The sequence below is a fragment of the Salvelinus fontinalis genome, chromosome 14 (assembly GCF_029448725.1).
Source record: "Salvelinus fontinalis isolate EN_2023a chromosome 14, ASM2944872v1, whole genome shotgun sequence".
Taxonomy (NCBI): Eukaryota; Metazoa; Chordata; class Actinopteri; order Salmoniformes; family Salmonidae; genus Salvelinus; species Salvelinus fontinalis.
In genome coordinates, this window is record NC_074678.1 from 37,537,313 (window position 1) to 37,551,145 (window position 13,833).

General features: G+C 45.7%; 1 protein-coding gene across 2 annotated transcripts in view; it reads left to right on the plus strand.

Moving 5' to 3' along the window:
- The window catches only part of LOC129810766 (collagen alpha-1(XXIV) chain-like), a 234,889-nt gene that overhangs the window by 87,524 nt on the left and 133,532 nt on the right, over window positions 1-13,833 (plus strand). For both annotated transcript variants that reach the window (XM_055861629.1, XM_055861630.1), the window contains exons 14-18: window positions 456-500; window positions 8,824-8,877; window positions 9,534-9,578; window positions 11,546-11,599; window positions 12,099-12,152. In XM_055861629.1, the coding sequence (XP_055717604.1) occupies window positions 456-500; window positions 8,824-8,877; window positions 9,534-9,578; window positions 11,546-11,599; window positions 12,099-12,152 (252 nt within the window). The remainder of the gene's footprint in view (window positions 1-455; window positions 501-8,823; window positions 8,878-9,533; window positions 9,579-11,545; window positions 11,600-12,098; window positions 12,153-13,833) is intronic.

Genomic DNA, 13,833 nt, shown 5'->3' on the forward strand with positions numbered 1-13,833 from the left:
GAGCCGCAAAAGTATGCTGCAGATGATCAACTTTGTTTCTTCTCTTCTGTTTGTTCTGAGCCTTTTTATTCATTTAAAAAGCACTGTAAATACACTGTAAAACCACTGTAAAAGCACTGTAAATACACTGTAAAACCACTGTAAAAGCATTGTTTAATGTAGACTTACAAGCAGTGAAGAAGAGAGTTGTGTAGTATGATTAGCTGTATCTGGGTGTGCCAGCCTGCATGATATAGTCATTTGGAGAAAAGCTTTATTATCCTGTGTGTGTGTGTGTGTGTGTGCGCGTGCGTGCGTGCGTGGTTTGTGTGTGTGCGCGTGTGCGTGCGTGCGTGCGTGGGTGGGTGGGTGGGTGCGTGCAGGCATGCATGTGTGGTTTGTGTGTGTGTGTGTGTGTGTGTGTGTGTATGTGCATTGTTACCCTGTACTCATGATGTTCCTGGGCTCTTTTACAGGGGCTTGCTGGAGGTGCTGGCATGGGGGGCTTTCCTGGCCTAAGGGTGAGTATCACACAACATTACATTACACACCATGTCTTAATTCATCTGTTGTGTTTTGATCAAGATCCATCGTTTTTAGCTTTATGACATTGTGTGTTTAGTGTTCTAGAGGTTGACTACAGTAGGATCTTACCACTGACTTTGAATGTAGTGTACATTCATTCATTTTCTCATTCATTCATTCTGGTATGTTTGATTTTGATGCAGTTCAGGGAAGATGGGATGTAGTAGGGTCTGATGCTGTTGATTACTCTCTACAGTACTTCTCTCATACAGTGTATTATAAACACATCAAGCTAAACCAATATTTGTATGTAGATTAGATGTTTTGATGATGCTTTGGATACTGGGAGAGTTAAATGTTTGATGAATGGGGAATCTGCTCTGACTTGCTTTAATACTTGGAAATATCTAGCTAGTGCCAGTGCTTTCAGGCACCATGCAAATTCTCAATCCGAGGTCATTTGTTTTGAATGGCAACAACATATTCCTCACCATGCCTGCTACTGTGCAATGCTTAGTGCTGCACCATGACCTGCCAAAGGCTTGTAGGCCTGTAAAGCACATGTTGGACCATTAAGGTGTATGACTTAACAAAATGTACGTACACAGATAACAAGTGTGCAATAAAAATCTAAAACCAAAGAACAGAATTATTTTCACAATGTCGAGGTGTGAGACAAGGCTGCAGTTTGAGTCCAAACCTTTTCAACATTTATATCAATAAATTAGCAGACATGTTGGACCATTCTCCAGCCCCAGTACACTATTTGACACATGTAAAATACCTGCTATATGCTAATGATTTGGTTCTTCTATCACCAACCAAAGAAGGTCTTCAACAGAACCTTAACATTCTAGAGAAAGATTGCCATGATTGGGCCCTGGTAGTATATTTCAAAAAACTAAAATCATGATTTTCCAGAAAAAACCCAGATGTCAGAAACACAAATATACATTCACTCTGAACAACATCATAATTGAACAGACAAAAAATGACTCATAACTTTGTCTGAGTGAGAGATAGGGAGAGAGAGCACAGAGACAAAAAGAGAGAGTTTCCTCAGCCATAGTCACAGCAGCCGGTCGTAACTCAACCTCTATACCGTAACTTAACTGTAAATTGACTTGACTACTGTGACAAGATGCCCACCAGGCAGCATGGCCCCCAGCCCTCCAGGTTTCTGATTTGACTCAGATGAATGACTCTGACCTATCCCTACAAATCAACCTCTTCTCTCTGGACAGGACAGGACATGACTGGACATGGTCAGGTCAGGCTGCTGGAGGTTAGGCCTGCTGGGGAAAAGCAGCCTGCTCTATCTAATCCAGCTGTGACAAAAATTGGAGGCTACATTTGTAGGATATTGATACAGTAGTCCATGTAAAGTACACGTACAGCACAATAACTGTTCGTTGGAAGCTTCATGAAATGGGTTTCCATGGCCAAACAGCCACACACAAGCCTTAGATCACCATGCGCAATGGCAAGCGTCGGCTGGAGTGGTGTAAAATTTGCTGCAGTTGGACTCTGGAGCAGTGGAAACGCATTCTCAGGAGTGATGAATATCACTTCACCATCTGGCAGTCCGACAGACAAATCTGGATTTGGCGGATGCCAGGAGAACGCTACCTGCCCGAATGCATAGTGCCAACTGTAAAGTTTGGTGGAGGAGAAATAATGGTCTGGGGCTGTTTTTCATGGTTCAGGCTAGGCCCCTTAATTCCAGTGAAAAGAAATCTTAATGCTATAGCATACAATGACATTCTAGACGATTCTGTGTCAACTTTGTTCCAAGCCTAATTACCTGACATCAATGCCCGACCTCACTAATGCTCTTGTGGCTGAATGGACTCAAGTCCCCTCAGCAATGTTCCAACATCTAGTGGAAAGCCTTCCCATAAGAATGGAGGCTGTGATAGCAGCAAAGGCGGGACCAACTCCATATTAATTCCCATGACATTGGAATGAGATGTTCAACTTTATTGTAAGAGCAGGTACTTTACATGAAATATCTCTCAAAGATGATCTTGTGAATAACAGCGCTCGACTAGGAAGCTCAACGTCCACAATGTCTCCCTGTCTGAAATCAGACAGATGAATGGATCATTACTTTCAAAGGCCTAATGTAGCCTTCGTTAATGGTTTGTAAGGACTACAGTTGAAGTCGGAAGTTTACATACACTTAGGTTGGAGTCATTAAAACTTGTTTTTCAACCACTCCACAAATTTCTTGTTAAACAAACTATAGTTTTGGCAAGTTTGTTTGGACATCTACTTTGTGCATGACACAAGTAATTTTTCCAACAATTGTTTACAGACAGATTATTTCACTGTATCACAATTCCAGTGGGTCAGAAGTTTACATACACTGAGTTGACTGTGCCTTTAAACAGCTTGGAAAATTCCAGAAAATTATGTCATGGCTTTCGAAGTGTCTGATAGGCTAATTGACATCATGTGAGTCAATTGGAAGTGTACCTGTGGATGTATTTCAAGGCCTACCTTCAAACTCAGTGCCTCCACAAGTCTGGTTCATCCTTGGGAGCAATTTCCAAACTCCTGAAGGTACCACGTTCATCTGTACAAACAATAGTACGCAAGTATAAACACCATGGGACCACGCAGCCGTCATACCGCTCAGGAAGGAGACGCATTCTGTCTCCTACAGATGAACGTACTTTGGTGTGAAAAGTGCAAATCAATCCCAGAACAGCAAAGGACCTTGTGAAGATGCTGGAGGAAACAGGTACAAAGTATCTATATCCACAGTAAAACGAGTCCCATATCGACATAACCTGAAAGGCCGCTCAGCAAGGAAGAAGCCACTGCTCCAAAACCGCCATAAAAAAGCAAGACTACGGTTTGCAACTGCACATGGGGACAAAGATCATACTTTTTGGAGAAATGTCTTCTGGTCTGATGAAACAAAAATAGAACTGTTTGGCCATAATGACCATCGTTATGTTTGGAGGAAAAAGGGGGTGGCTTGCAAGCCGAAGAACACCATCCCAACCGTGAAGCACGGGGGTGGCAGCATCATGTTGTGGGGGTGCTTTGCTGCAGGAGGGACTGATGGACTTCATAAAATAGATGGCGTCATGAGGATGGAAAATGATGTGGATATATTGAAGCAACATCTCAAGACATCAGTCAGGAAGTTAAAGCTTGGTCACAAATGGGTCTTCCAAATGGACAATGACCCCAAGCAAACTTCAAAAGTTGTGGCAAAATGGTTTAAGGACAGCAATGTCAAGGTATTTGAGTGGCCATCACAAAGCCCTGACTTCAATCCCATAGAAAATTTGTGGGCAGAACTGAAAAAGCGTTTGCGAGCAAGGAGGCCTACAAACCTGACTCAGTTACACCAGCTCTGTCAGGAGGAATGGGCCAAAATTCACCCAATGTTACGGCTGTCCTCGCTGACAGAAGGTGGGGACCAAAACGCAGAGTGGTTAGTGTTCATTCTTTTAATGAAAATCAACAAAACACTTCAAGATACAAAAACAACCAATGTGACAAAACCGAAACCGTCCTGTGTGGCAACAAAACCTCCACAGGAACAAACACCCACAAAACACAAGTGAAACCCTGGCTGCCTAAGTATGATTCTCAATCAGGGACAACGATTGACAGCTGTCTCTGATTGAGAATCATACCAGGCCGAACACAAAATCCCAACATAGAAAACAACCATAGACAACCCACCCAACTCACGCCCTGACCAACTAAAATAAATACAAAACAAAGGAAAACAGGTCAGGAACGTGACAGAACCCCCCCCCCCCTTAAGGTGCGAACTCCGGGCGCACCAGCACAAAGTCTAGGGGAGGGTCTGGGTGGGCGTCTGTCCACGGTGGCGGCTCTGGCGCTGGTCGTGGTCCCCACCCCACCATAGTCAACCCCCGCTTCCGTGGCCTCCTCCCAATATCCACCCTCCATGTCAATCCCACTATTCCAAAGGGCAGTAACAGACTGAGGGGCAGCACCGGACTGAGGGGAAGCACCGGACTGAGGGGAAGCACCGGACTGAGGTGCAGCACCATACTGAGGGGCAGCACTGGACTGAGGGGCAGCACAGGACTGAGGGGCAGCACCGGACTGAGGGGCGGATCCTGGCCATGGCGGATCCTGGCTGGCTGGCTCTGGCGGATCCTGGCTGGCTCTGGCAGATCCTGGCTGGCTGGCTCTGGCGGATTCTAGCTGGCGGCTGGCTCTGGCGGATCCTGGCTGGCGGAAGGCTCTGGCGTATCCTGGCTGGCGGAAGGCTCTGGCGGATTCTGGCTGGCGGAAGGCTCTGGCGGATCCTGGCTGGCGGAAGGCTCTGGCGGATCATGGCTGGCGGAAGGCTCTGGCGGATCCTGGCTGGCGGAAGGCTCTGGCGGATTCTGGCTGGCTGGCTCCGGCAGCTCCTGGCTGGCTGGCAGCTCCTGGCTTGCTGGCTCTGGCTGGTCCTGGCTGGATGGCTCTGGCTGGTCCTGGCTGGACGGCTCTGGCTGGTCCTGGCTGGACGGCTCTGGCTGGTCCTGGCTGTACGGCTCTGGCTGGTCCTGGCTGGACGGCTCTGGCTGGTCCTGGCTGGACGACTCTGGCTGGTCCTGGCTGGACGGCTCTGGCTGGTCCTGGCTGGCCGGCACTGGCTGGTCCTGGCTGGATGGCTCTGAAGGTTCGGGACAGATGGGCAGCGCTGGGCAGGCAGACAGTTCAGACCACGCTGGGCAGGCAGGCAGTTCAGACAGCGCTGGGAAGGCAGACAGTTCGGGCAGCGCTGAGCAGGCAAGCAGCGCAGGCGGCGTTGGGCAGACGGCCGACTCTGACCTGCTGAGGCGCACAGTAGACCTGGTGCGTGGTGCCGGAACTGGAGGCACTGGGCTGGAGACACGCACCACAGGGAGAGTGCGTGGAGGAGGAACAGGGCTCTGGAAACGCACTGGAAGCCTGGTGCGTGGTGTCGGCACTGATGGTACTGGGCTGGGGTGGGAAGGTGGCGCCGGATATACCGGACCGTGAAGGAGGACACGCGCTCTTGAGCACCGAGCCTCCCCAACCCTACCAGGTTGAATGGTCCCCGTAGCCCTGCCAGTGCGGCGAGGTGGAATAGCCCGCACTGGGCTATGCAGGCGAACCGGGGACACCACCTGTAAGGCTGGTGCCATGTACGCCGGTGCCATGTTGGGCCGGCTTCATGGCACCCGGCTCGATGCCCAACCTAGCCCTACCAGTGCGGCAAGGTGGAATAGCCCGCACTGGGCTAAGCACGCGTACTGGGGACACCGTGCGCTCCACCGCATAACACGGTGTCTGACCAGTACGACGCCCTCTCACTCCACGGTAAGCCCGGGGAGTTGGCTCAGGTATCCAACCCGGCTTCGCCACACTCCCCTTTAGCCCCTAGCCGCGTACCCTCATACCTCCGGTTCCTCTCTCCGGTTGCCTCTGCTCTCCTCGCTGCCTCCAGCTGTTCCCATGGGAGGCAATCCTTTCCAGCCAGGATCTCCTCCCATGTGTAGCAACCCTTGCCGTTCAAGACGTCTTCCCATGTCCATTCCTCTGTCTGTCTCTGCTGCTGTCGCTGCCCTTCTCCACTCCGCTTGGTCCTCTTGTGGTGGGTGTTTCTGTTACGGCTGTCCTCGCTGACAGAAGGTGGGGACCAAAACGCAGAGTGGTTAGTGTTCATTCTTTTAATGAAAATCAACAAAACACTTCAAAATACAAAAACAACCAACGTGACAAAACCGAAACCGTCCTGTGTGGCAACAAAACCTCCACAGGAACAAACACCCACAATACACAAGTGAAACCCTGGCTGCCTAAGTATAATTCTCAATCAGGGACAACGATTGACAGCTGTCTCTGATTGAGAATCATACCAGGCCGAACACAAAATCCCAACATAGAAAACAACCATAGACAACCCACCCAACTCAAGCCCTGACCAACTAAAATAAATACAAAACAAAGGAAAACAGGTCAGGAACGTGACACCCAACAAATTGTGGGAAGCTTGTGGAAGGCTACCCAAAATGTTTGACCCAAGTTAAACAATTTAAAGGCAATGCTACGATATACTAATTGAGCGTATGTAAACTTCTGACCCACTGGGAATGTGATGAAAGAAATAAAAGCTTAAATAAATAATTCTCTCTACTATTATTCTGACATTTCACATTATTAAAATGAAGTGGTGATCCTAACTGACCTAAGACAGAATTTTTACTAGGATTAAATGTCAGGAATTGTGAAAAACTGAGTTTAAATGTATTTGGCTAAGGTGTATGTAAACTTCCGACTTCAACTGCTAACAAATACTCTACGAATGCTCTATAAAGCCTTATAAGTTATAGGTGGTTTGTTGAAATGATGACCATAGTGTGCCCACAGTAATGACTGCCGGTACTGGGCTCTGTTACATCAGACACTTTGCCCCAGAGAAAGTAGGTCCCACTGCAGAGACAAATATGAATTCAGCTCTATGAATGTGGGACACTTCCGTCACGCTGGAATTGGAATCACATGTCCTCCAGCCTTCAGTAATGTGAGAGGAACCCGGCTAGTGTGGCCGTGGTGACCGATTCCTCATGTCACCCTGTCTGGGCCCCGCGCCATGAGGAAGTCTTTCAAATTCACATTTCAAACAAATTGGTGGCATCTCCTCATGTGATTGATATCCATCTCTCTAACCTCACCACCACCCCCCACTTCAACCTCACCCCAACCTTCTGCAGGAGGCAGAGAGAGAGACAGACAGCAGACAGACATGCAGGCCAGACCCTGTCTAGCCTCCGTTCTTTCCTCACGCCTCCTGTTCTGTGCTCTGTTCCAAAACTCTTCTTGTTGCTCCATATTTGTTCCTAGATTTTTACTTGAAGCATTGTGACCTAATTCTGGAGAGCTTCTTTATAACCAAAGTCGTGGCAGTGAGCCTGAATGATCCTAAAGAACAGCCATGAGGATCAGGTCTGCTTGGTGTTGGACAGACAGACTTGGTTGTCTTGTGTGGTTTGGTCTGCCATCCATTGTGTATCATTTTGTACTGATTGTCATGGTTTAATGATCCTTGTGATGGGAGAATGCACGGCTGGTGCAAGAACTGGGGAACTATTTCTCATGTGGCCTCTGACCATAAGATGAGTTGTAAGGAAAAATAGCTATTTCAAACAAACTACTGACAGCCTACACTATGTCTGGTGAAATAACTGGAGAACATGTAGAACAAAGATGTATTTAATGGAGAAGCACAACTGCTTTCAATTATGAATCTTCAGCTGCGCTTATCTGTTATTCTGTCGTCTCCATAAATACAACAGATGATTTAACAGATGATTTAACATTTAACAAGTCCATGTTTTACAACTGCTTTCCCTAATTGATCCTCAGCTGATCTTATAGTAACTCTTCTACGTAGTCTTCATACAAGTCATGATTTACCAAGGTACTCCTCATGTTTTACAATGTGAACAACCCTTAATGGTTTCCGTGACAGCGGCTGACGGAAATTGTTGTAGAGGTTAAGCAGCAGGAGGCGGAGGTCTCTGTTCAGGTGTACAGGCTGGCTCTGACGAGGGGGTGCTAATGACAGTCCCCTCAAAGCACAGTAATGGGAAACAGACCCACACCGGTACACATGGAACACATGGAACCACTTACAGAACTGACCCTCTGTCCCACGCTACACTTACACAGATAACCTGCTACATCAGTCTGCCGAATGGGAGAGAGGGCACACAACATCGTCATGATCTTCCTCATCATAATTATCAAAGTCAATGTACTTACAATGATTAGTACCATAATTATAATAGTAATTAATCATGAACCGTGCGGTGCTAAAGAACATACAGTACAGTATGTGCCTCTTTCACTGCCTGCCTGCAATAGAAGACTCCTTGTTCAGCAGCACAGTGTCCGGTCACTCCTACCATTTCCGTGTCGCAGCTGATTAGATGTCCTGTCCTGCGTCCGCTCGCATGGATGGCCTAACCCCAAACGGGCGCTTTAGTGTCAGCACAGGAACAGCTTGGAAGTCATCATAGCTAGGTGTTGGCTCACAGAAATGCATGTGTCAAAATAATCCTGTGAAACACATCCTTCAAAATCTGTCCCCATAACACAGAGCATGTACTGTATATACTGTATACTTTGTGTGTGTGTGTGTGTGTGTGTGTGTGTGTGTGTGTGTGTGTGTGTGTGTGTGTGTGTGTGTGTGTGTGTGTGTGTGTGTGTGTGTGTGTGTGTGTGTGTGTGTGTGTGTGTGTGTGTGTGTGTGTGTGTGTGTGTGTGTGTGTGTATTGTATCTTACCCCACTGCTCCTTCTCTCTACAGGGAGACCCAGGACTTGAGGGACAGCGAGGACTGACTGGCATAGTGGGAACTATGGTAACTCTCCCCCCTCATCCCCTCTCCTTCTCTTTCCTCTCCTTTCCTCTCCTCCTCTCTCCTCTCTCCTCTCCTCTCCTCTCCTCCTCCTCCTCTATCCTCTCCTTTTCTATCATCTCCTATCCGCTCTTCCTCTCTCATTTCCTCTCCTCCTCACTCCTCTCCTCAACTCCTCTCCTCAACTCTTCTCCTCCTTTCTCCTCCCCTCTCCTCTCCTATCCTCACCTATACTCTCCTCATCTCTCCTCTTCTCTTCTCCTCGCTCCTCTCCTATCCTCTCCTCCTCTGTACTCTCCTCTCCTTCTCTCTCCTCTCCTTTTCTTTCCTCCTCACATATACTCTCCTCATCTCTCCTATTATTTCTCTCCTCTCCTCCCCTCTCCTCTCCTTCTCTCCTCTCCTCTCCTCTCATCTCATCTCCTCTCCTTCTCTCCTCTCTTCCTCTCTCCTCCTTGCACCTCTCCTCTCCCCTCCTTCTCTCTCCTATCTGCTCCTATCCTCTTGTCCTCTTTCCTCTCCTCTTCTCTTCTGTCCTCTTATCCTCTCCTCTCCAGTAAGTCATTTCTTATATCGGCCTCTGTATCTTCCTCTGTCTGGCCTCTTTTCAAAATGGCTGCCACTGAGGAGTCCCTCCTCTCTTGTTCTCTCTCTGACAGGGCCTGGCGGGAAAAGCGGGGCTGCCTGGATTGAAAGGTGATAAGGTGATCTAAATATTTATATTATTGTAGTGTATCTGGGAATGTCCTAGCCCAATGTGTGTATGAGTGGGGTGTGTGTCCAGTACATGGGGAGGATGATGGGATAGGATGGGAGTAGCTGAACAGAGGAATGATGATTTGATATGCACATACAGTACCAGTCAAAAGTTTGGACACACCTACTATGAAAACTATGAAATAACACATATGGAATCATGTAGTAAACAAAAAAGTGTTGAACAAATCTAAATATATTTGAGATTTGAGATTCTTCAAAGTAGCCAGCCTTTGCCTTAATGACAGTCAATCAATCAAATGTATTTATAAATCCATTTTTACATCAGCCGATGTCACAAAGTGCTGTACAGAAACCCAATCAACAGGTGTGCCTTGTTAAAAGTTAATTTGTGTAATTTCTTTCTTAATGCGTTTGAGCCAATCAGTTGTTTTGTGACAAGGTAGGTGTGGTATATAGAAGATATTAGTAAAATACCAAGTCCATATTATGGCAAGAACAGCTCAAATAAGCAAAGAGAAACGACAGTCCATCATTACTTCAAGACATAAAGGTCAGTCAATACGGAAAATGTCAAGAACTTTGAAAGTTTCTTCAAGTGTAGTCGCAAAAACCATCAAGCGCTATGATGAAACTGGCACTTATGAGGACCGCCACATGAATGGAAGACCCAGAGTTACCTGTGCTGCAGAGGATAAGTTTATTAGAATTACCAGCCTCAGAAATTGCAGCCCAAATAAATGCTTCACAGAGTTCAAGTAACAGACACATCTCAACATGAACTGTTCAGAGAAGACTGCGCATATCAGGCCTTCATGGTCGAATTGCTGCAAAGAAACTACTACTAAAGGATACCAATAAGAAGAAGAGACTTGCTTGGGCCAAGAGAAACGAGCAATGGAAATTAGACTGGTAGAAATCTGTCCTTTGGACTGATTGAGTCCAATTTTGAGATTTTTGGTTCCAACTGCCATGTCTTTGTGAGACGCAGAGTAACTAAACAGATGATCTCCGCATGTGTGATTCCCACTGTGAAGCATGGAGGAGGAGGTGTGATGGTGTGGGGGTGCTTTGCTGGTGACACTGTCTGTGATTTATTTAGAATTCAAGGCACACTTAACCAGCATGACTACCAAAGCATTCTGCAATGATACGCTATCCCATCTGGTTTGCGCTTAGTGGGACAATCATTTGTTTCAACAGGACAATGACCCAACCCACCTCCAGGCTATGTAAGGGCTATTTGACCAATAAGTAGAGTGATGGAGTGCTGCATCAGATGACCTGGCCTCCACAATCACCTGACCTCAACCCAATTGAGATGGTTTTGGATGAATTGGACAGTAGAGTGAAGGAAAAGCAGCAAACAAGTGCTTAGCATATGGAACTCCTTCAAGACTGTTGGAAAATCATTCCAGGTGAAACTGGTTGAGAGAATGCCAAGAGTGTGCAAAGCTGTCATCAAGGCAAATGGTGACTACTTTGAAGAATCTCAAATATAAAATATATTTTGATTTCTTTAACACTTTTTTGGTTGCTATGTGATTACATATGTGTTATTTCATAGTTTTGCTGTCTTCACTATTATTCTAGAAAATAGTAAAATAAAGAACAACCCTTGAATGAGTAGATGTGTCCAAACTTTTGACTGCTACTGTACATGCCAGTAGTCTATGTACAGTAGCTGTTACTATGAGAAATAGAAATGTGTTGTGTAAATCCTTGCTAAATGTTTCCCCATTCCAGCTCTGTAGTACAATTGTCTGAGTTTGTTTTACTTTCCTAACAATTACACAGTTCCTCCATTAAACTGTTGGTCTTGAATGCTGCTTGACTATTGAGGGATGGGTCATAACCCCTGAACAGTGGGATTGTATTGTTGTGTTGTTAACGCTGTACTCTGATGTAAGCAGGATGGTTGTATTATATCTCTGTGTGACGCTGTAACATTCAGGGCGAACCTGGACTAAGGGGTGAACCGGGAGAGATGGGTTACCAAGGTGACAAGGTAGGAGCGCAACACATTTCCCATCAGTCTGAATAATTCATTGATTTGTTTTTATCATGAGCAGGACATTCTCCAGATGCATCATAGGGGTCTTTACTCAGTCAACACGGCTGTGATGCTAGTTTCAAACACATACTGTATGCAGTGCTGTAGCCAACTCTTAGCATACCATACATGCATAGGAGATGTATAGGCAACGATAGAAGGCTAGGTTTGGGTTTAGCACATGCAATATGGATATGAAGCTACTGTACGTTGATGATAAATACTCACACAGATGGAGATGATAAAACTCAGCGCTGCTTGTCAGAGAGCTGACAGTTAGACTAAACACTCTCAGGTCCCTGTTGCATTGTACAACACACACACACCCACCCACCCACACACACACCCTTATGCACGCACACACACACACACACACACACACAAAAGAGAGTGATATAATGAGTGATGGAGACAATAGGAGAATTAACAAGTGTTTTTCTGTTTGTACTCCCAGGGTGCTGCTGGCTTGTCTGGACCTCCTGGACTCCGTGGGAAACCAGGTCCACCTGTACGTAGTGTGTGTGTGTGTGTGTAGTGTGTATGTGTGTGTATATGTGTGTGTGTATATGTGTTTCTCATTTTAACCCATTAGACTGGCACTTAATTAATGGAATAACTCCAGTCAACACCCTGTACCTTTTAGACTTTAAATACCTGCACGTTGTTACTAACAGTCAATATACTGTAGCTGCCTGAAACTAAACCATCCTGCAGGAAAACTATGAGGACAAATTCACACAACATATTTCTAGCACCTGTGTGTGGGTCTCTTTTTATGTATATAATATACAGTACGTAATGTGATCAACCATAGACTTTAATTCTATAGACGCCAGGCAGTCAGTCCCTGTAACATCACATAAAGACCATATTGTTACGTTTGTTGATGGAAGGATCGGAACAAGGTGCAGCGTGGTAGGCGTACATCTTTCTTTTATTGATGACACCCAAAAAACAACAAATACAAAACAAAACGCACAATTCTGTAGGGCTGGAAAGCAACAGTACAAAAAAAAGATTACACAAACTAAGGTGGAAAAAAGGCTGCCTAAGTATGATCCCCAATTAGAGACAACGATAGACAGCTGCCTCTGATTGGGAACCATACCCGGCCAACAAAGAAATAGAAAACATAGATTGCCCACCCTAGTCACACCCTGACCTAACCAAATAGAGAATTAAAAGGATCTCTAAGGTCAAGGCGTGACACATATGAATATTTGTTTTGACAACACAATACCAACCACACACAGCTTGCCTGCCTCCTTAGAAACACTGGCAACTGTCAAATAGAGTGAAGACTCACTACTGACACTTTGAGTGCCAAGCCTTTATCTACCTCATGCTGTTTGTACTGTATATATAATATACAGTACGTTATGCATGTGTGGCTGTCTGTTTTTGTATATAATATACAGTACGTTACGCATGTGTGGCTGTCTGTTTTTGTATATAATATACAGTACGTTATGCATGTGTGGCTGTCTGTTTGTGTATATAATATACAGTACGTTATGTGTATGTGGCTGTCTGTTTGTATATATAATATACAGTACGTTATGTGTGTGTGTGGGTATCTGTTTGTGAGAGTGAGAAAGAAGAAAAGAGAGAGATGCTTGGCATTGATGTTTCCACTTTGTGTTGATGTTTTCATGTGTCTTTGCTCTAAATTCAAACAGAAGAGAAACCTGCACACTGCTCTTGCTCCTATCACTTAAAACCTGTTTGGGATAGGGGCAGCATTTTCACGTTTGGATGAAAGCGTGCCCAGAGTAAACTGCCTGCTCCTCAGTCCCAGTTGCTAATATATGCATATTATTAGTATATTTGGATAGAAAACACTCTGAAGTTTCTAAAACTGTTTGAATGATGTCTGTGAGTATAACAGAACTCATATGGAAGGCGAAAACCTGAGAAACATCCAACCAGGAAGTGGGAAATCTGAGGTGTGTAGTTTTTCAACTCTTGGCCTATATGGGGTCATATTGCACTTCCTAAGGCTTCCACTGGATGTCAACAGTCTTTAGAACCTTGTTTGATGCTTCTACTGTGAAGTGGGGGCGAATGAGAGGGGATTGAGTAAGGTCTCTCCCAGAGTGCCATGAGCTGACCATGGGCGTTCACGTGAGAGTTAGCTTCAGTTCCATTGCATTTCTGAAGACAAAGGAATTCTCCGGTTGGAACATTTT